General features: G+C 36.7%; 1 protein-coding gene across 1 annotated transcript in view; it reads left to right on the forward strand.

The window, feature by feature from the left end:
* PLA2R1 (phospholipase A2 receptor 1) overlaps positions 1–23,494 on the forward strand; it is a 100,568-nt gene that overhangs the window by 74,405 nt on the left and 2,669 nt on the right. The window contains exons 18-28 of the mRNA XM_033112512.1: positions 1,698–1,762; positions 1,942–2,045; positions 3,650–3,789; positions 11,191–11,308; positions 11,971–12,101; positions 12,457–12,604; positions 16,003–16,241; positions 17,769–17,937; positions 19,852–19,992; positions 20,517–20,633; positions 21,834–22,010. Of these exons, the coding sequence (XP_032968403.1) occupies positions 1,698–1,762; positions 1,942–2,045; positions 3,650–3,789; positions 11,191–11,308; positions 11,971–12,101; positions 12,457–12,604; positions 16,003–16,241; positions 17,769–17,937; positions 19,852–19,992; positions 20,517–20,633; positions 21,834–22,010 (1,549 nt within the window). The remainder of the gene's footprint in view (positions 1–1,697; positions 1,763–1,941; positions 2,046–3,649; positions 3,790–11,190; positions 11,309–11,970; positions 12,102–12,456; positions 12,605–16,002; positions 16,242–17,768; positions 17,938–19,851; positions 19,993–20,516; positions 20,634–21,833; positions 22,011–23,494) is intronic.

The raw sequence follows: 23,494 nt of genomic DNA on the forward strand, positions 1-23,494 counted from the left end.
CCTTAATTGGGGCAGTAACAGTCAGGCTGTGATTTCCACTATTCTTGCACGTGAGACCTCTTTAGATTGAAAAAATTGTTGTGGTTCTCCCACTGAGTTCACAGCTAGTCTCAGTGGAACCATTCCAAAGTCTGACAACAGGAATCTAAATTCAGCATGTAAGAACACGTCCACGAAACAACACCTCAGGGATCAAAAATTATAGTTGCTCCATGTTGTATTATTCTCAAATTGCTGATATGGCAGACAGCCACAATGCTTAAGGAGTAAAAATACCTGTTTATAAATTAGTGTTGGAGAGCTATGTGGTTCTTTTATTATGACTTGAAAGTCATATGGGAAAAAAAATTACACACACACACACACACACACACAAACATGGGGGGTGCCAAAAAATGTATACAAGTGAACACTTTGGTCAACGTTGCTCAAACAGTAGTTCGCCATAATCAGAAGTATCTGAACAGTGATGGTAACCACTTTGAGCACCTCTTGTAATTGCAAAAATCAACGTGATTTGTATTCATCTTTTGTTATTGGTATATATTGAGTATTGCAATTTTAATACAGTTTTGCTTTCTTAAAATCTATATACATTATTTTGGCACTGTGTGTGTGTGTGTGTGTGTGTGTGTGTGTGTGTACATGTGTGTATCTTAAAATGTATATATATATATATACATTTATATATATATACACATATATATATTTAAGATATATATATATATATATCTTAAAATGTATGCCCAAGTCTTTACAGAGGAAATTAACAGGTTTTTTTACAGCCTTCAAATTAACAGGTTTTTGCATTAAAAATTCGGTTACATGCCACACACACACACAATAGAGTATGTTGATTTAGAGATTTTAGAGAAATGCTTATTGCCTCTTCTTCTTTTCTAGTTTAAGAAGGAATTTCAATTTCCTGGGTCAAAAGTCCAGTATTACATCTGTTTTAATGTGTGTCTGTGAGCATGTGCACGTGCATTGTGTTTCAATTTTATACAGTATTGTACTGATATCTGTGTTATAAATAATAGTGCAAAATCAATAAAATATAAAAGGATAATTTTCTAGTTGTCAAACACTGGAAATTCGGTAGTATTGTTTCATCCTTTATTGTATCTCTGTATTTGAATGGGGGAGGGTGCTAATACTTAGTTTAAAAGCTTACCAATCAGACTAATGCCTCAAATTCAAAATCTTTTTACTATTGATGTCTTTGTGCCTTGAATTGTTTTTCAAATAGTGTGACATATGTGATGAACTTCTATAAATCACTAAGAGGACAAACCACAAAATGTTTAGTCTTTTAAAAAAGGAATCTACAGTCCATTTTATTTTACAGTATTACATTTTATATCCCAATTATGAGACAAAACTTACTATTAAATACACAGGGAAAGTTGTAAGAAAGATATTGCATGTGTTGTATGAAACTAAAATTATTTTCAATATTTGATTCCATTTTCCTTCATAATGAGGAGGGAATAGTTTAGAATAATGAAGTTTCAGGTTTTCTCAAGATGCCAGGCCTTAGTGTATGTACTTTTCTTTAGATAATTGGGTAAAATACTGAAGAATAGAAAGCTATTAACAGCAACCCCATTAATCTTAATAATGAAAAAAGAAAACAACTGAATAAATGCTGACATTTTCTTTCTTTCCTTTTTTTTTTTTTTTTTTTTTTTGAATAGCTATCAAAGCATGGTGTTAATTGGTGGATTGGACTTCGAGAAGAAAGAGCCAATGATGAATTTCGGTATGGACCTAGATTAATTTGCATTTAATTTTGTTTGGCAGGTTTATTTGCAGAATGATTGGACAGGATCTTAGTGATCAATTTGTTGAACAGGCTTCAAACATTATCTTTAGCTTATAAAGCTATCTTTAGCACGTGCAGAGTGAGAGAAGACCTTAAAATTTTTAATTTTCCTACAGCTGGAGAGATGGAACCCCTGTAATCTACCAGAACTGGGACAAAGGAAGAGAAGGATCTATGAATAACCAGAGCCAGAGATGTGGCTTCATATCATCCATAACAGGTTATTTAATTCATCCATTTTGGGGTTTATAATACAAACTAATAATTTGCAGGAGACTTTTCATTGCATTGGTTCAATGAGAAAGTTTTGTTTGGTTATTTTGCTTTTCAACTGAATGTGTTCAATTTCATCAGTCTTAGGCTTAAGGATGGCCATTCCTACAGGTTATTCCATGCATCAATGTGGAAATAATTTACATCCAGATAAGTCCTTCCTCATGAACCAAAACAACACCAAAACTGGGCCCACTGAAATGGGTCAAAACTATGCCTACCCAATACTGTTCCCTATAAAATTTCAGTATGGGCCCATTTTTTAATCTCTTCCTAGTATCCAGTTTATAACTGGCCAGATCTTTCACCTCTATGAAATTTACTTCCAATTTCCTATTTAAGAAAAAAATCTCCTTGAATTCAGTATTCTTTTTTAAAAAAATACCTGGCCTTCATTGCTGCGTGCCTTAGACCACCAACTGTTTGCAAGTGGGATTTAGAAATACATGTAAGTTGAAGACTGTTTTGTTAATTCTATTCATCAGCACAGTGTTACTTAGGTTGATTGTCCACTCATATCCATCCCACTCTTTCTATCCAATAAAAGATAATGATGTTTCCAACTCTGACACATTCATAACAAACTTGTGCGCCAAGTCAGGAGCAGGATAAACATGGAAAGCAATCTTAGGTGTATGCACACATCTTTAGAGAAAGTTAGGAAAGAACAAAACCATGTGGTTAATCAGCTCGCTTTTGCCAGCAGGTGTCACAACAGCCTATGGAAAGGCTGTTTTGTGATTCTGGAAGAATAGAAGCTACTCTGCACCGAAAATAACATTCCAGCACCTCCTTCAAAATGCCATCATCTTTTTGGCTCATATCCCTCATACTAGAAAACTGATTTTGCCCTCGCAATTAACATGCACCCTTGCCCTGTTCTGGAATTTATAACTTGAATGCTAGTGAAATGCATTCTCTAACGTCTGAAAATACAGTGTTTCTAAATGAAAAAACATTTTCCAGGCAGCTTATGACTTTGGCTATAGCTTCCTGAGGGCATGTCCATACGTGTGCCTGTTTTGTTCAAGGGTCAGGATTCTGACCTTCTTTCTTAGAAGTTCATGAGCTAATTCTTCTACGTTATTATATTTTCTAAAGAATTGTAAAGTGAAAAAAAAAAGAATGATAAAGTAGAAATGATCCTCTGTTGTTTTAGAATCTTTACTCTCTCTTTACATTGACTTTGAATATTTTAAAACAAAAATATTACTCTACAAAGTATTCCTTTGCCTACCAAGTCAAATATTCTTAGAACTTAAATCAGTTCTGTGATTTCAGCTGTAGTATTTGTTTATTTAGTTATTTGTTTGGTTTTTGCCTGTGCAAAATTCCTACATTCTTGAATTAGAATGACTGATTTTGGCCCCTTGCCCAGTTAGCACTTGTCCCTAGAGAACTCCATGATTAGTAGTTAAATTTAGTTCAATTTCTAGATTTAAAAAACAAATTATGATAAATCATGGCAGTCATGAAAATAGTGTTCAATAGAGAATGTCTACAAAGAGTCGCCATTTTTTCTAGTCATGTCTAATCTATTTTCCCCTCCAGGACTCTGGGCTAGTGAAGAGTGTTCAGCTTCTATGCCTAGTGTCTGTAAGCGAAAAAAGTTTTGGGTCCTAGAGAAAGAAAAAGATACACCGAAACAGCATGGAACATGTCCCAAAGGATGGCTATATTTTAACTATAAGGTAAACTTGTTTTCAAACGTTCTCTTTTGTAGATATTAATTTTAGCAAGTAATGAAAAAGTGAGTGTGTCTTTGAAAAGCCATGATTTGTCCACTGGACCTGGAATTTTTTTTATCACAACTTTTAAGAGATTTGAGAAGCTTTCGACTTAAGGAACAAATCTTTTGGAATAAGAAGTGTCTGTCAGAAACAGCCTTGACACCACCCTTCATTTGTATATTCAGTTTTTTGTATATTCAGTCATTCATTGTGCTGTATGACTGTTTCATTAGTTGTGATGCGTGTGTGCATGGGTGTGTGTGTATCTTAGGCCCTGCTCCCAAATGAGCTGTCAACTCCAGAGGGCCCACACTCCGTCATCTCCTTCTTCCTGCCTAGACCTGGCATAGCTCTGCCTGCCTTGTGAATTGACTGACTAATAATGTACCTCATCAATGGCTTCTTGAGCCTCGTCAAGCTGGTGCTTCCATGCAGAATTTATTATTTTTTTCAGTTGCCAGTGGGGATATTGCAGACCAGATTTATTATTCCAGCTACTGCCTCCAATTAAGGCCAAGACTTCCCCTCCACTCCTTTTGTTTTATAGTAAAATAACTTTACAGGCCTTAGGTGAAAGTAATTAAAATGCATCCCAAATTTTAAATGGTTACCCTTCAGTTGTGGACAGCCAGTTTTTAATCTATATGTTCAGTTGTATTGGCAGGGCAGTCTCTCCTTTGTGATCTTCCTCTCATTGTTAATTTGTGAAATGTGGCCACTAGGATTTTACGCACATGTACTGAGCACCCACTACATATTTGGCACTGATTTTTTTAGTTGAGATAAAATTTACATAATATAGAATTTATCATCTTAACCATTTTTATGTGCATAGTGCAATCGTGTAAAATATATTCATATTGTTGTGCAGTGAGTCTGCAGACCATTTTCATCTTGCAAAACTGAAACTCCAGACTCATTAAACAATAACCCCTCATTCTCCCCACCCCCAGCCTCTGGCAACCACCATATATATATATATATATATATATATATATATATATATATATATATACTACACACACACACACACACACACACACACACCAGGGGTGCCAAAAAAATGTATACACATAACTTATACTCATCTTTTGTTATCAGTATATATCATTACAATTGTAATAGTTTTTTCCTTTCTTAAAATGTGTATACATTTTTTTTGGTAACCTCTGTATATATGTGTGTGTTACATATATATATAATATATATAATAAATTATATATATTAAATTATATATATATATATATACGTGTGTGTGTGTGTGTGTGTGTGTATAATTTTGTTTTTCCATTCATCCATCAATGGACATTTGAGTTTCTTCCACCTCATGACTGTTTTTGTTGGATGATTTCACATATATTTGTCCTTTTGTGTCTGGCTTATTTCACTTAAAATGTTTAGAGATTCATCCATGTTATAGCATATATCAGAACTTCATTCCTTTTTATGGCTGAATAATATTCCATTGGATGAAGATAGATACCACATTTTGTTTATCCATTAAGCTATTGGTAGACTTAGGTTGCTTCCATTTTTTGGCTATTGTGAATAAATCTGTGATGAACATTGACATACAAGTATCTCTTAGAGTCCGTGTTTTTAATTCTTTTAGCTGTTTTCAATTCTTTAACCAAGGAGTGGGATTGCTGGGTCATGTGGTAATTCTAGATTTAACTTTTTGAGGAATCGACACACTGTTTTCCACAATGGCTGAACCACTTTACAATCCTGCTAGCGGTGAATGCCAGCAATTTCTCCACATCCTTGTCAACATTTGTTATTATGTGTCTTTTTTATTGGCACCATCCTAGGGCATTGTGATGTTACCTCATGTGGTTGTGATTTACATTCCCTAATGGCTAGTGGTTTTGAGCATCTTTTCATGTACTTAATGGCCATTTGTATATCATCTTTGGGAAAATGTCTGTTTAAGTCCTTTCCCTATTTTTAAATTAGGTTATTTGTCTTTTTGTTGTTGAGTTGTAGGAGGTTTTTATATATTGTGGATATTTAACACCTATCATGTGACTGGCAAATATTTTCTCCTCTTATGTAGGTTGTCTTTCTACTCTTTTGATAATGTCCTTCGATGCACAGAAGTTTTTCATTGTAATGAAGTCCAATTTATCGCATTTTTCTTTTGCTGCTTGTGCTTCGGGGATCATAGCTAAGCACACCTTGCCAACTCCCAGGCCCTGAAAATGTATCCCTTATGTTTTCTTCTAAGAGCTTTGTGGTTTTAGCTCTTATATTTAGGTTTTGGTCCATTTTTAGCTAATTATTGTGCCTGCTAGTTTTTCACAACTACTATTACAAATGCCTCCTGGCCGCGGTCTGTAGGGAACAGACACAAAGAAATACCTATCTTGTCTAAAATTCACATTTTTGATACAGACATTGACCACCCCGGAAGCATGAATACAACTGTTCTCGTTACTAAGTGCTAAGTCATCAGTCCTCCCATCTATAAAAGAGGATGTCTTAAGGAAATTCTCAAATCCTTGGCATTAAAGAAATAATTCTTAGAAACTCACAATGGTTAATTTTGGTTCAGCCCTTGGTTATTATCCTTTCCCCAAATATTTTTAGCCGCACAGCTTAGCCCTATGCCATTTTCCTCCTGGGTAAGCACAGGGAGTATGTACCCACGTGGGCACAGGAATAGGGATGGTAGGGCCGACCCCATTCAAAGAGCAAGCAAATGCTTCCTTTGAGAGGACTAGAGAAGGGCATGAGTAAAGCGCAGACACATACATGAGAGGAGAAGGGCTTTCTGAAGCTAGCTGTGAAGCAGGATTAAAACACCCTCGGTGTAGCTCAGAGTATTTTTTTAAACCTTTATTGATAACTAACAGCTGGATTGGGATTCACAGCCCTGATCAAATATTTAGAATCCACTAGGTGAGCCTTTTAAAAATATCGAGGTCTAGTGACATCCTAAAGATTCTGATTTAATTGATCTGCATGGGATCCAGGCATCAGTATTTTTTAAAAGCTCCCTCAGTTATTCTAACGTGTAGCCAATATTTGCCCAACAATGCAACAGTAGCACAACTTAGTCTTCAAGTTATTCAGACAATTTGATTACTCAGGATACTGTCACAGCAGCCTGCGTCAGAAGGTGATCTTTTACAGAGTGAGGTTTCAGGGTCCCCAAGTGTGTCTCTCCATTCACAGTGCCTTCCCTGCATATTAATGGCCAAAATCCCACCACTTGTGCCTTACTCATTTGCCTTAACTCTTTTCTTTATTTTTTTAAGAGAGATATTTCAGAGATTGACTCATCTGTCATCTACACCTTGGAATAAATGAGTTTATCAGATTATTAGAAAAGCTGGTAACAGGAATGATAACTGATAGGAGTGGAGACCCCATTAGGGATGGATCCTCTGATTAATTAAGAAAAAAAAAAAAAACCTAGAGAAGAAAAACTGGGAGAGAGCAATGACAGACATTACTGACTTCACAGTTTTGAATGAGTTTCAATATATTATGTCCCATTAAACTTTGCTTCTTGTTTGTCAACTTCCTTAGACTAATTTTTATTGGTTACTTCTAAGAAAAAAAATCTTAGTTGGTTGATTAATTAGCTAATGTTTAGAGTTTTAAAACAGATGCCAGAAGTGAAGCAACTTTTTGAATGTTCATAAATGATTTCCTCTGTGTTTGATGATATAAAAGAGGCTGGAGCAAGGATTACCCCAGGAAGAATGAATCATCTAAGATACTTGTCACAGCAGCTGTAGGAGGAAGAAATTCTGTGTGTGTGTGTGTGTGTGTGTGTGTGTGTTAGATTAACTCTTGTGTTTCTACTTACATATTTTTATTCAGGGACCTGAATGAAGTGCTAAATGGCTGCTTTGCACCATCTGGTTTGGGATTAACCAATATTTTATTTCATGCACAACATGGTTTTTCTGTAAAAAATACTTTCTCTTCTTTGAAAAATTTTTTCAAGTTCTTAGGATTTCATTCATTCATTCATTTAACTGTGTTGGATATTGGTAACTCAATGGTGAGGAAAAATACACACAATCATTCTCTTTTGGAGGTTATAGACTAGAAGAGGAACAAACATTAGTAAATCAATTAGGAATATAAGTATAATTTAAAACTGTGACACATGTGATGAAGGAGACTTACAAAGTTCTAGAAAACTATATAACTGGAGGACCTGACTGAGGTGGTCAGAAGGACAGGAAACATTAAAAGTAGGAGGAACAGCATGTGCTAATGTCCTGTGGTGAGAGGGAATGTGACAAGGAAACTATGGAAGAAACTAAAAGAAGCATAGAGATCCAGAATGTGGGAAGAGGGATGAAAGTAGGCAAGAGTGATATCATGTTAGAGTTTCTGGCTTTTATCCTAAGAGCAATGAGAAATCCCTGAAGGGTTTTAACTAAAGAGGGACATGATCAGGATTGAGTTTTGAAAAGAATCATTCAAGCTTCAGCGCCAAGGCTAGACTAGAAGAGGGCAAGAGTGAGAAAGGTAAGAGCAGTTGAGAACTTATTTCAATAGTCCAGGCAAGAGATTAGTAGCTTGGGCTATGATGATGGTGACAGATGGTGACTGTGGGGCAGTGGGAATGGTTGGGGGACTGAGACATGGGATTTCCAAAGGGTAGGGTTGAAGGGGGGATGGAGTTGGAGGGCAAGGATGACTCCTAGGTTTCAGGCTTGTATAAAGACAGCACTGACTGTGTCATTCAATGTCAGTAAAAACACTGGGAGACCACATCATGGACGGTGCAGATGCCTGACCCCTGCACTGCACACCCGAAGCTGAATAATACTGAATGTCAACTGTAATTTAACATGTATATAGTCATAGGATGTGGAGTACAGCATAGGGAATAGAGTCAATGGAATTTTAACAGCTATATGTGATGTCAGAGGGGTAGTAGATTGGGGGAGGGGGATTATCACTTTGTGAGGGGTGTAAATGTCTGACTATTACATTGTTTTGTACACCTGAAACAAACAAACAAACAAAAAGTGATGAAACCTAGATCTAGAGAAGTTAAAAAACAAAAGAACACTGCAAAAGGACCAAGTCTGGGGGCAAGTTCTTGAATGCTATTTTTAAATTTTGAGCTGGAAATGACTTGGAGACAAAAAAGAATTTTATGTTCAAAACTTGTTTAGAATACAGGAGGATAGCTGTCATTTACCGTCATAATCAGAGATGTGTTAAACTTGATCACGTTTTGCAAATTAATAAATAAACAGTTTAAAATTAAGGATGGTGTACTTCTTCTTGTTGCCATGCTTTAATTATTAATGACACCATTTCAAAGTGTGTTAGTAAATATAATATATTTTTAGAAACAGTGAAGTCCTGGTAATGGGGAAGCTACACTCATATAGTCAAGTTAGTAAATCTTGGCTGAGGCAAATGTTGGGGGCAGGGGTGGAAAAAGAGGGGAGCGTGTGTGTGTGTGTGTGTGTGTGTGTGTGTGTGTTTTCTGGAGAGACTTATTGAACTAACTGAACCAATAAGGTTCACTGGTATTTATGAATGGTTCATTAGTGTGACTATCTGACACAAGGTAAACTCGCATTAAATGATAAGACTTCCTAATAATTAGTATGTGCCACTCTTTGGAATTTGTAATTAGAGCAAAGAGGAAAAAATGAAAGAAATAGATAAAAGAACAGTTGTTGTAAAATGAAAATCCTTTAAAGCCAATTCAATTTCTTTTTGCACCAAACAAGGTAAAAGGAACCAGAATTGAAAATGTCCTTCCTCTTTTAGTTGGTAACGCAGTATCAGTCTCAATCGGGGTTTCTGGTTTTCATACTAAGAACAATGGAAAATCCCTGAAGGCTTTACACTGAAGGATGACATGATCAGGACTGAGTTCTGAAAAGAATTACCTGGCCACAAGTGACATTTGGGGCTGGAAAATCCTTGGTTCTGGGGGACTGACCCAGCCATTATAGAATGTTTAGCAGCATTTCTCGTCACTAGATGCCAATAGCAACCCCCGCACCTCAAGCTGTGAAAACCAAAACTATCTCCAGACATTTTCAAAATATCCCCCGAGGGGCAAAGTGGCCCCATTTGAGAAGCACTGGACTAAGTCTAGAATACCTGAGAATGTTATTTGACAATCATTTCAGAGTCTATTGGCTTTAATTTCTTTCCATAAATATTTATTGGTGACCTTCTTTATTGTGATGTTCAAAGAGGAGCACCATTTAGTCTCTAGGCTTTGTAAGGAATTTATGATGGGGGAGAAGGGACGGAAGACTGACACCTTTAGAGAGTAAAGGAGGATGAGGAAGGATGCCATTCCAGAGGAGGACGGGGAAGGAGGCTGTCTCAAGTGTAGGCTTCCACACTAGCCTCGAATTATCTTGTAGCTGAGATTTTTTTCCAGTGGCAAAATCTTGAGATCTGACCGACCAATGCTCAGGGTTGTCTATGTTTATTGATGACAGAATATTCCCATGGAATATCCTTTGAATAAAGTCTCCCCTGACTTCTCTGGATGTGTTATAGCTTTTCTCTTTTCTCTCTCTCCTCGACTCCATCTGGCCCTACTAACGTTTAAATTGCACTGAGCTTGGAGGGGTGAGGGTGGGGGTGGCTTTCCTTCAACCCTGCCTGTCCTGCCTAGTAGTTACTGTTCCATTGCTCCTCCCACAGTGAGTAACCCCTGCGATGCACAGACATGATCTCTCATGAGTAACAACCGACTCTCACTGCCAAATCCCACAGCTTTCTTTCTGTGTTCGTTTGACATAGTTGGGCACCCTCCCTTTTGTTTCTCCTTCCTAGGTTTCCTTTGTCCTGCCCTAGCTTCTCTTCCCCCTGGGCTCATGTCTTCTCTTCTGGTTCTTCCTCGTGATCTTCCTGACCACATAGCTGATTCCACTTTCTTGGTGAATTTAAATACCTAATGTGGTTTTGACTCCTCGGTATTTCTTTCTCATTTACAGTGAGGATGTGTATTTCCAAATGAAATTGAACTAAGCTGTTATCAACTACCCACAGAACGGTGTGTTTTTTTAGATTAAAATCTGCCACTATAAACTTTGCAATCAGGCTGGCTCCGTTTTAAAAGGCATACTATTTTTCATTGAGCAAGAAACATTGTTCCGATATCCTCGCATGACAAAACACATCCTTGTTTCTGTTCCTGCCTGATGCAAATGAGAGCTAGGCATTGACTCACTCTGAAAGCTGGTCCTCTTTGTTTTTACCTTCACACCTTTGGAGCAGCTTAAAGACAAAAGGAGTCATTTCTGCCCAAGAAAATCATAAAGAATTTTCAAGACTGCTCCTCATTGTCTTTGGGAAATTGTTAATTCATTATAAAATTGCAGAAATGAATGTTTTTGACATTGTTCATAGTGCCTTTTGGTGAAAATCCCCAAAGACCCGAGCGGTGGGAAGAACTGGACATCTGCTCAAAGTTTCTGTGTGGAAGAAGGGGGGACACTGGTCGCCATTGAAAATGAGGTGGAACAAGGTACTCATGTGTTTAGTCAGGCAAAACTAAGCATTTCTAGTCAAGTATTTATTAAAATATTCCCCCCCAAAATTAACATCTCCATACCAGTATTTTCATGAATTTTCTGTTTTACCTATAAGGTTCGTATCATGACACCTGTAAAAGTTAATACACCACATTGCTTATAAACTGTTGATTTTTGGAGCCTTTTATCACACTAGTAGTAGTGGAAAGAATAAGGACATATTTACAATCTGTATTTCAAAATGGCTAAAATAATCTGAGGTATAGTCTATTATAATTACATGGTATAATTTTATAGATCCCTTTAAATTTGCCTCTACACCTTTATTAGATATTTAGGCAATTATATACTTTAGTTTGAACATAGCAAATAAATCCTCTTTGGTTAAGAAAGGCATTCAGTGAGCACTGGAAATTGTTTTGTTAATGATATGATGAAATCTCAGGCTTAGCCAGCTAATTTCTGTCAATTTAAACTGAAACAAAAGTGAAACAGACTGCATTACCTTAATAAGGACAAAGTAACAAATTCCGACAATTGATTGGTAATTAAGTTTTGCTGTCAATTAAATAAAATCATGGCTATAAACAGAATTGGCTGATTACCCAAATGGTTTATATAATATTAAATTTTATAATGTATTCTTATTTTTCAGCTTTCATTACTATGAATCTTTTTGGCCAGACCACTAATGTGTGGATAGGGTTACAAAATGATGATTATGAAAAATGGCTAAATGGAAAGCCTGTGGCATATTCTAACTGGTCTCCATTTGATATAATAAATGTAAGTTTTAACATTTATTTTTTAGAAGTCATTTTAGCAAGAGATTCAATTCAAGATTTGTTAGCTGAAGTTTTTTTTACTTCCTATATTTTGTAGGCATAATTTTTATTAGTTGGTTATTACTATATTTTAATAATGTAATTTCATATAATTTTTATATGTTCCATAAATGTAATTACTTTATTCATCACAAGAATTTTTTTGTTTTAGGTTATGAAGTGATTTTTGAACAGATTTATTAAATGCAAACAAAAGAATAATGGTGTTTGAATTTTTAAAATTAAGTCCTTAATAAAAATGTCAATGTTTTAATAATGTTATGTTACCACTTTTTTTGACATGTATTCTTTTAAAGATTCCAAGTCATAACACCACCAAAGTTGAAAAACACATTCCTCTCTGTGCTTTGCTGTCAAGTAATCCTAATTTTCATTTCACTGGAAAATGGTATTTTGAAGACTGTGGAAAAGAACATTACGGGTTTGTTTGTGAGAAGATGCAGGGTAAGAAATGCTTGCTTTTTTATTCCTTTCATTTCTGTGGCCCACTCTTCTCTTCATATTTATTTTACATGCTATGTCACTGACAGTTCCATAGCTAACCGTTGCAGGCACTGATTCTTTGAGCTTTACATACATACGAGTACATATAGTCATTTAATCTCCACTACCCCAGGATTATGCCCTCTTTGGGGGTTCTAAGGACCACTTGAGTAATGGCCACGTTTATGTATCCACTTTGGTTATATTAAAAGTCTTTATTGCTTGGTTCTGGAATTATGTGTCTGTTTAGGTAATAAAAAAGACATTGAGAAAATACTGGAAAAGAGTCGAGGAAACAAACCAACTCAATATGTCCCCCTTTCTTGGAACTCTAAAAATGATCTCTGTGGCTAAACAGGGCATGCAGGATGTTTCTAGATCTGATGATGAGAAGGCCCAATGACTTCCGGTGTGAAATCCCAAAGCCATACTATTACAAGTAGCCAGTGGGGTTGATGAACACCATAAGTGACCTTGAGTAATACAAACAACAACAACAGCTCATATCTCAGTGCTTTACTGAATGTTAGGCTTCTCTGTACGATGCCACCCTAGAAGGCCATAATGTATCTGGAGCTGTGTGACACTCTGGGCAGCCTTCTGTGTATATGCTTACTTGTACATGAATTATACCTCATATTGTGGCAAACATGTGAACCCTTTAATGATACTAAAGATCATCAACCCATCCTCGGAAAAGCAGTTCCAGGGAAGCCCTAGTTTCCTTGTTCACTGTTATCACTTAAACATAACAGTGGTCAGGAACTGAAAGAAGACACCAGATCAATTTACTTGGTAAAGAGCTTGATTTCACTTTGGTTTTACAACACGTACTACTGCTATATTGAGGTAACATCTTTAAGTAAAAGTCACATTCCCACTTTGTCAGTTGTATTTGGGAGAGTGTGGCAAGAGGAGGAGAAGGGAGCAAGACGCAACATTTCCTGAGTGACTACCTATGTCCCAGGTACTATAGTAAATGTATTATGAGAACAGCAGAGTCTTGTAGGGAAAGAAATAATATCAATATACCATGTCCTTATACACTTATGGTGTACCTGGTGCCGTGCCTTGGCTTTATAAACATTGTGCCACAAAATCCTCACGACAAATCTATGAAGTAGGTAAAAGTCTCCTCATCTTACAGAGGATGAACTTGAGTACTAGAAACAATAAGTAACACACTCAAGGTCTCTCAATTAAATGCAAGGATTCTACTCTGAGAACTTGATGTTGATCTCTTCTTGAAATGTACTGCTGACCACATTCTCTCTGATATTTTTGGGACTAACAATGTATTTTTTTCTTTTGGAGATAGTACAGAGCAGTGATGGTTGAGAGCACGGGCATGAGTTCATATGGCTCTGGGTTCCTACCTCACCTCTGTAAATGAACTGTCAGTCAAGGTTCTTCTCTGAACCTTGATTTATGCATCTATAAAATGGAATAATAACTATCTCAGGCTCTACGTGTTTACAGTGCTTAGCAAGTTCCCAGCATATGTTTAAAAAGTGATAGTTCTTTTTATTATTATTTCCAAAACATATTATCCAACTGCACAAATTCTTTCAGTCTACAATGAATACCCAAATTCTGTTCTTTTTCTTTATGGGCCATATAAATGTGTTTATATTGGGATCATAGCCTAAAGTCTCTTATCTGCATGAAAGAATAAAAATGTCTGAATAAAAAGAGAGACAAGGGCCAAGTGAAGACCCCAATTTGGAATTTGGTTTCTAATGGATCATTCTTTTTCATAGAAACGGTGGCAAAATCATGTTGCTTAGTCACTTATGTTTTGAAACTTGATAAAATCAAGTACAGAAGGAGAAATTCATGTATGAAAATACAGATATATAACAGTGGGGGAAAACAGTTACATTGGTATTTGGGTCACATAGACAAATAATTTCAGCTACTTTAATTTTACAAATTATTATCATTTTAAAATAGCTACTTTGGTATTATATTGGTTTTGTATAAGTAACCTTAAACTTCATACATAAGCTGGAAAACAGGCTTCTAGCAGAGAAGAAATAGATGATAAAAGTGTGGTCCATCACAATTTACTTAGTGAATAGGTGAGTTTCACTTTGGTTTGGCAACATGTAATACTACTATATTGAGGTAGCATTTTCAGGTAAACGTCAAATTCCACTTGGTCATTTGTATTTGGGAGAGTGTGGCAAGAGGAGGAGAAGGGAGAAAGACGCAGCATTTACTGAGTGACTACTATGTGCCAACATGATTTTGCCAGCTTTTTCTATTGTAAGTGCCCTTTGTAGATAGCTTGTTCAATTCTACCCACACACCTCTGAGGAAGGCCTTACTAATATTATAGTCCAGAAATTTGAGGTTTGGAGAGACTAACCAATTTCCCAAGATTTCTTAGCCATTTAGTGTCAAGATTAGGGTTGAATCAGAGGTCTTCTAACCTATCCACAACTCACTGTGCTCCTTTTCAAGCCCAAGTGTAATAAAGCCAGTATATGAGTACAGAGAGAAATCCCAGCCACTTTGGATCAGACAATTCAGAAAGTCTTACCTTGTTTTTGTGTTTTAAGTTTTCAAAATTTAGCCTATGCTAGTACATACTGTAATACAGAACAAAAAGGTAAGCATACATATTAAAGAGAAAACATCCGTATGCAAAACACAGGCTTCGTTTTTACATGATCACAGCTACTCACAAATAAGAAAGCACCAGTGATCACCGGTGGGAAAGCCTTGCCTTTTAATTCTTAAATCTTGACTCTGACAGGTGACATTAAAAGTAACTATTTATAAGAACTTGTGTGTATTTCTAAGCATTTATTAATTTTTAAACTTCTTTTATAGCACTTACACAGGTAAACATTAAACATGGTAGCTATCATGCTGTCTCAAAAGTTTAATGAAGTATCATATTTGAGAATATGCACTTGTGCAATTATGTTTGCAGTGCAGTCCAGGACTACATGATAGATGTCAATATTCTCTTAGTAAGTATTACCGTCTGCCAGAGTAGCCCGTGGTAGGCCCAGTGTAGCTGGCAGAATGAAACCTACCGAAGGAGATAGCATCAGTTCCACCGAGTGGTCCATTTGACAAGGGATGGTCAAAAATGGGAAACCTTCTAGACATATTCCATACAAGGTTTAAAGAAACTCGTTCATTAAATCTCCTAGGTGTTTTCATTCTTTAGCATCATCTACTCTTTCAGGTAGTCTCCTCATTTTTAAATAATCAAACCCTGAGACGAAAATCGCTGAGGTTAACAGCACCATGATCATGGTAACAGGTTCCCATGCTGATAAGCCTTGCCTCCCCCTTTCTCATCCAAATGCTACAAATGATTTTTGTTGTTGTTCTTGTTCTAGATACTTCTGGACACAGTGTAAATACATCCGATCTGTATCCAATCCCTAATACCTTAGAGTATGGAAACAGAACTTACAAAATAATTAGTGCAAACATGACTTGGTATACAGCGATAAAAACCTGCCTGATGCACGGAGCCGAACTGGTCAGCATTACAGATCAATATCACCAGTCCTTTCTCACTGTTATGCTCAACCGGCTAGGACGTGCCCACTGGATCGGACTGTTCACTGCCGATGTAGGTGTTCTGCCATCCCTCGGACAGACCTTACATAATTCAGTTTCACATCTCAGTGACATAGCACTGAAATTGGCACAGAAAAAAAAATCCCAGAAAGAACAGTAAATGTAACATTTAAGTATTTGGTTAATACAATAACTACTGACCAACCTTAGGAGCAGCCTGGGACTACAACATAAAGGTGTACACCTTTTTAGAGTAAATATCTATTTGCCTAACTTCTGGAAACGAATGCCCTTCAAAGGTTCTCTGGAAATTTCTGAGAAATTTCACGATACTGCGTCATGCATGCACTGGGACAAATCCTAAACTCCAGCGCCTGCCTTTGGGTGATGTGTAGCATTCACGAAATCCCAAGAAAAATGAATCGCGCTTCCTGCTTAGGAATGTGATTGTTAATTAATTCAGGGCCCCTAGAAATTTAACTTGTAGGTTATTTTCCCCCTCCAGGGGTGTGCTTTGGAGTAAGGTTAGTTTTCAGTTTTCTGTAATAAAAGTATTACACACTCAAATTAGTGAAAAGTAAATCTATTCTATCCAGACCCCTAGTTCTATTCCCTAGTGTCAATCACTAGAAACAGTTTCTTGTGTGGCATTTAGAAATTTTCTGTAGAGGCACATACGTACAAATAAAATGGAGGAATATGTGTATTGTTTTTTATATACACATGAGCTCGTACTATATGTGCTGTCCTTCAACTTGCTTTTTTATTGAATATGCCTTGAACAGCTTTCTATGTCAGCACATAAAAATCTAACACATATAAGGATATACCACAACTTATTAAGCCAGTTTCCTGTGAATGGACATTTGGGTTCTTCCCAGTTTTCAATTACAAACAGTGCATAACAACTATCCTTGTGCAAGTAGGATGAGTTCCCAGAAGTGAAGTTGCTAAGCACACTTTACGTTTCTAACAACTAGTGCCATACTGCCCTCCGAAAGTTTGCACCAACTTATATGCCAGCAGCAGTCTTGATACCATCTAGTTTTTTCACATCCTTGCCAACACTGACTATGTCAAAATTTTAATCCTTGCCAGCGGGATAGGTGAAAGGATAGTATTTCATGGTTGTTTACTGTATCTTTGTATTACCGAATAATTTAACTCATGTAGTCAATTTTTGCTTTATGGCCTCTGGATTTTGTATCAAACTTGGAAAGATTTTCCCCACGCTAAGAGTATAAAATATTTAGCCAAGTTTTCTTTAGCACTTTTATGTGTTCAATTTTATGTTTGAATCTTTGATCAATCTGAAATTTGTTTTGGTGTAAAAAACAAGTTATTGATCCAACTTCACTCTGATTGCTTGCTGGGAAATTATGATGGCAGGGAGCCACGTATTCCCAAAAATCTAAAAAAGATACTGCTTGTGGCAGAGATTGCTAGATCCCCTGAAATAGAAATGTAAGATGTGGAAATATAAATCTATCTGTGAAACAAGTGATGCTCAGACTGCACGGTGATGCCACCAGCAGTGCCATCCTTGGCCAGGAAATGATGGCTCAATTTCCCTTCACAGAATGATCTTAATTTTGACTGGTCAGATGGCACCAAATCCTCCTTCACTTTTTGGAAAGATGAGGAGTCCTCCTTCCTTGGTAACTGTGTTTTTGCTGACACCAATGGGCGCTGGAGTAGCACAGCCTGCGAGTCATTTCTGCAAGGAGCTATTTGTCATGTACCTCCCGGTAGGTTCAATTCTATGCAATTCAAGAAATATGTACTGTGCATATTTCTATGCAAGACACTGTGCTAAGCAGGTGCTATGAAGAAGAGTAGTAAGGAGTACTGTTCCTCAAGAAGCCTCTGGTCTGGTAGGTGATATACCAACAAATAACTGTTAAACAAGGCAGGGCTACCAAACCATATGAGCAGTAGCAACTGTGGGCATTAGCGAGACATCATATCCACTTGCGGAAATGCACAAAGACTTCTTGAAGGACATGACTGTGGAGATTGGCCTTGAAGCATGGCTGAGACGTAAATGGGGCAGTGATGGGACCTGGAGAGGCGTCGTGAGCAGAAAAGGATGGGCAAAGACATGGGAGGAAGAAAGGACAGGGCATGCAATGGCAGAGCTCGGGTTGACATTTTCCTGCATCGTAGGTTATGGGAAAGGGAGAGGTAGGAAATTAGGCTAGAAACTTGGGTTAGGAACGTGTGTGGGTGACCTTGAATGCCAGACTGAAGATGTATGTTTAAGTCAGGGACTAGTATGATTCTAGAGTCATAATAATCATGGTAATAATATTTATAACTATATTACGTATATATTTATATGTTAATAATGATAATAACATCTCATTGTACTTAAAGGCCACCTGGCCCAACCAGGTGAACTTTATTTTAAAGATGAAACAAACTCAGAGCATTAAATCATATCTATGATATCTCCTTGAAGATATCAGAGAAGTCCATCAACAGCCCCAGGAGTAGAAGCCAAATTTCCTTCCTTTCGGAGGTGATGTGTATCCCATTATACCAGATCCCCTTTCCTTGATCGCTGTGGTGTACATACAGAGAGTTCCTTAACACTAGCTGGTCTCTTTTTGAATCTCTCATTCAGTAAAAGTGCACTTATTTGTTACATTCTGGATATTATAAGTCAAATAGTATGCACATTATGTAAATTCAGATCAAAATAGTCAAGATAAAAATCTAAACGATAGCCATATACTGGGGGTGCCAAAAAAATGTATACACATGACTTGTATTCATCTTTTGTTATCGGTATATATTGAGTATTACAATTTTAATACAGTTTTTGCCTTTCTTAAAATGTATATACGTTTTTTGGCACCTTTGGAAAAGCTAATTCTGCTTCTAAAACAGCATAAAAGTTAGTCTTACCTTTTCAATAACACTGTGTTTATTGACTGCATAAGAAGCATCCAGCACTAGCTCATTCACACTTCTCAAATTCTAAGAAAGATGTTGTAAGCTCCCTTTTGCAAATAAAGAAACCAAAGTGTAGGGCGCTTAGGTATCGTGCCCCCAGCCACCCATCTAGGATCTCAGCGTGGATGTGTCCCAACTGTCATGCTTGCCCTCTAAAGAAAAGTCCACCCCAAATATCCCTTAGTTATGTGTTGTGTTTATGATGTTATGTTTATGTTATGTTTTATGTTATATGAATAATACTTTATTAAATGCATTATTTTCCTTAATAGTTTGATTAGCAGGTAAGGATTTGTTTAAAAATCTGTAATATGTAGCACTGCATAGTACAATTTCGTACATTTGGAATTTCCTTTCGCCAGCTTCATTCAGCTGCCAGTATTTCTATGAATGATTTCTCCCAGTTTTTCCAACCTTTAGGATACTAACTGTAAACATGAAAGTCAGCAGCCCTCACCCAAGCAGCACCCAAACCAAGCCTATAAAGCTTTGCATTAATATACCCTGTGATGTGTAGGTAAAGATTATTTCTACTACAAATGCTATAAGCCAGTACCAGTTTTGTAATCATGTATATTAAACCCACTTTTCAGATTACTGTGAAAATTTTATTACATGTATTTATGTTGGTCTTTCATAAAATGAAATGTAATGTTTATCTAAACCCAGTCACCACACTGAAATCATAACTGATTTGTTCACAGAAATAAGACCATTTGGATACCCAGAGCTGTGCTCAGAAACATCTATTCCCTGGATAAAATTCAAAAGGAATTGCTACAGTTTTTCTACAGTCCTAGACAGTATGACTTTTGAGGCTGCTCATGAATTTTGCAAAAAGGAAGGTAATTCTTTTGTGATGGTAAAATGCTTTTGATGTGCTATTTCTTGACATTTCAGTAAACAATGTGTTGCTATTTTTTCTTTTTCATTTGCCTGATTATTTAGTGACTTTCGTAGCAACAAAAACAATTTAAAAAATAAATACTATTGAATTTGCTTATTTGGGTGATGGCAAACATATGAAACTCAGTGTCCAGCACAGAATTTGAAAACCTAAGATGATATCTCAGATGACTGTACTTTCTCAAAAAAAAAAAATGTTTCTTTTGAATGAATTTGAATTATGAATTTTTAATGTTCCCTAAAGTTAATCTGCTATGCTTTGACTTCTTAAGTACAAGCTTGTATCTTTTAATCAATGTGGTTTTCCTATAACGTTTTTAATAAAAAAATCACCTATGTACAATGAAAATTTTCACTTTTCAAACCCTGAGCTTTACAAATTATGGTGTGAGAGACATTTTTTTAAATTGTATTTACATGTAAATACAAATACTTGTTCATTTGCTGTTTGTCACTTTTATAGGATCTAATCTTTTAACAATCAAGGATGAGGCTGAAAATTCATTTCTCCTAGAAGAGCTTTTTGCTTTTGGTTCTTCTGTCCAGACGGTTTGGTTGAATGCTCAGTTTGATGATGACAGTAAGTGATTTGGGTAGAGAAGAAGAGAGGGTGGAAATAAATACACAGTGGTCAAAGCTGATGAAAGTGGCATCTACAAACCAGAAAACTCTCCTTGGATACATTTCCTCTGAAAAAATAGCACAAGTCGTAAAGCCATGTCTTCCAAAGACAACACTGCTAACTAACCCTTTTCTCCATACTCTCTTTTCCTAGGAAATAAACCCAGCATACCCATAATGAAAACAAAAACACATCAAGTTTACCTTCATGAAGATGCTTGTCTGGAACTATATTCACAGACTTAGTCATAGACACCAAAACCATATTTACTTGAAAATATTCCCAGTTCCTAAATGTTATAAAAGCACAATAGTTATGGAAAGGTTTCAGTTATAAATTATACTATTAGAATTATTTGCTACACATAAAAAAACCAGAATTTGTAATCAAATAAGAGCATGGTATTCTTCCCAAAGAATACCATGGAAGCACTTGTAAAGTACTTCCATGGAAGAGTATGGAAGTGATGACTCTTGAAAGTACTTGTAAAGACAATTATTTGAATTGGTGTGGACAGCTTGTCATAGTGGTGTACAAAGGTGGAGTGTGGGTCCACCCTGGCAAGGAGGTGTATTTCAAAAAACTGACATTGTTTAGAATTTCTAGCACATTTTAAAAAGCCGACGGATTTTTAGTGAGATTTACTGTTGGTTTTCAATCCTTTTCCAACAAAGCACCCCTTTATTGCCTACACATGGATGGTTCCTCCCATGGCCTCCAACCTTTGTATACCACTGGCTTGCTATTTAAAGAAACTCACTGTAAAAGTCTTTTAGAAAGTGAGCCATTTTGTAATGATATAGACGTTGCGATGTCAAAGGATTTGTCTCTATGTTGATTAGTGTTGCTTATTAAATGATCTCTTTAAATTGCTTATAACAATGTGAAATATTTCAAAATTCAAACTTAATACTGAGAAATGTGTTATCCTAAGTGAACTAAATTAGAACATATATCTAAAATAAATAAAGAGTTGTGCACAAGGCAACTTTACTAACACCTACCTTTTGAGGTTGCGTTCAGAACTGTACTTAGAGTTGAAAGCATCAGACAAGGAGAGAGTCTCATTAAATTTAGGGGCTGCTTTTTATGGTTCTTCCAGTCTTAGTATGTTTGACAACCATGCACATAATTTATAAGTTGGTCATTTTTCCACAGATAAAACCATAAAGTGGTTTGATGGAACTCCCACAGACCAGTCCAACTGGGGAATCCGGAAGCCAAAGATGGACCACATTAAACCCCATCTATGCGTTGCCCTGAGGATCCCCAAAGGAGTATGGCAGTTATCCCCGTGTCAAGAAAAAAAAGGGGTTATATGTAAAATGGAGGCAGGTGGGTGAAGTCAGAGGTTAATGCTTCATTTTGATTCTGCCCTGACTAATGTTGACCCACTCCTTTAACATTTAAAGGTTTTAAAATCCAAGTGTTCAGGGAATATTCAGATTGATTCTAACATTATCATCTTGTTCTACATCAAACAAATAAGAGACCATTTCAGCTCCTTTTTTCACTGATATGAGAAAAAAATCATTATAAATCAACTCAAACACTATGACTTTCTAGCTGTTAACCTAAGGGTTGTAAAACAGCAGTTTACCTCAAGCAAATAGGGCTGGAAATGTACAACAGCAACCCTCATTCTGGCAATTCTGAGATTGCCAGAAAAGAGAATCACCAGGTCTTGGTGACTGACTACATACTGGAAAGAAGAAGAAAAAACTGGTAGGTATGGGCACCAATGTGTAAAGTCCCAATAGTGTGAGTATCAACTCTGTGTGAAAAGTAACACGCCCAAGTGATCAGTAGCATTTAAGTATCAAGAACAAATCAGAAATACTTCGCATCTCAATTCTGGCAATTGCTACTCAAAATTTTTAAGGTTCATCTTTGGTCCCAAGAAATATAATCTAGGCCTCGGTGTCCTTGTGAATAAGTAGATGTGATTCTCTGTTACAAGCCACAATATGTTATAAAAGTCATATTTTAACTTCATATTGAGCTACATCATTTGTGGTGATAAAAAACGATAATAATTTTAGAATCTAAGCCAGAAAATTCTAGTCCATTGCAAACAAAAACAGAGATAGAATGTTAATAAGGCTCATTTACAGTGGAGAGGTGTTCCTAAGCATCACAACAGTATCTAGGGGCCAGTATTATGAAGATGGAGGGGTCGTTGTGGCCTGGGCTGCTGGAGAAGGCATCACAGAGGAGATGAAGCCTTGGAATCCCAAAAGATGAAGAGAATAGAGGCGGGAAGGCATATTGGACAAATGACCAAGGGCAGCAGCTGAGAATGAGCTTAGGTTGGAGTGAAGGGCTCACGTTAGGTAGTGATGGAAATCAAATTGGACAGTAACGTAGTCCAATTCAAGCAGAAAGGGCTGAACTCCATGGTGAAGGAGACAGTGCCCCCTACGGGCTCTGTGGACACTGACAGTGGAGTCCCATTGAACCACATATAAAGGGAGGCCGTTGTAATTTGACTCATAGAACTGGGAACAAAAAGGGAGGGTAGAAATAGGAAAAGAGAATCACCAGGTCTTGGTGACTGACTACATACTGGAAAGAAGAAGAAAAAACTGGTAGGTATGGGCACCAATGTGTAAAGTCCCAATAGTGTGAGTATCAACTCTGTGTGAAAAGTAACACGCCCAAGTGATCAGTAGCATTTAAGTATCAAGAACAAATCAGAAATACTTCGCATCTGCACAAGACTTCAAAACTACCTATAATGCATAGGATGTCTCTTTAGCAACTTTCCAAGGCAATGGAGCAGATAAAATATTCCCATTTTACAGATGAGAAAAGTACTT

The sequence above is a fragment of the Rhinolophus ferrumequinum genome, chromosome 8 (assembly GCF_004115265.2).
Source record: "Rhinolophus ferrumequinum isolate MPI-CBG mRhiFer1 chromosome 8, mRhiFer1_v1.p, whole genome shotgun sequence".
Lineage (NCBI taxonomy): Eukaryota > Metazoa > Chordata > Mammalia > Chiroptera > Rhinolophidae > Rhinolophus > Rhinolophus ferrumequinum.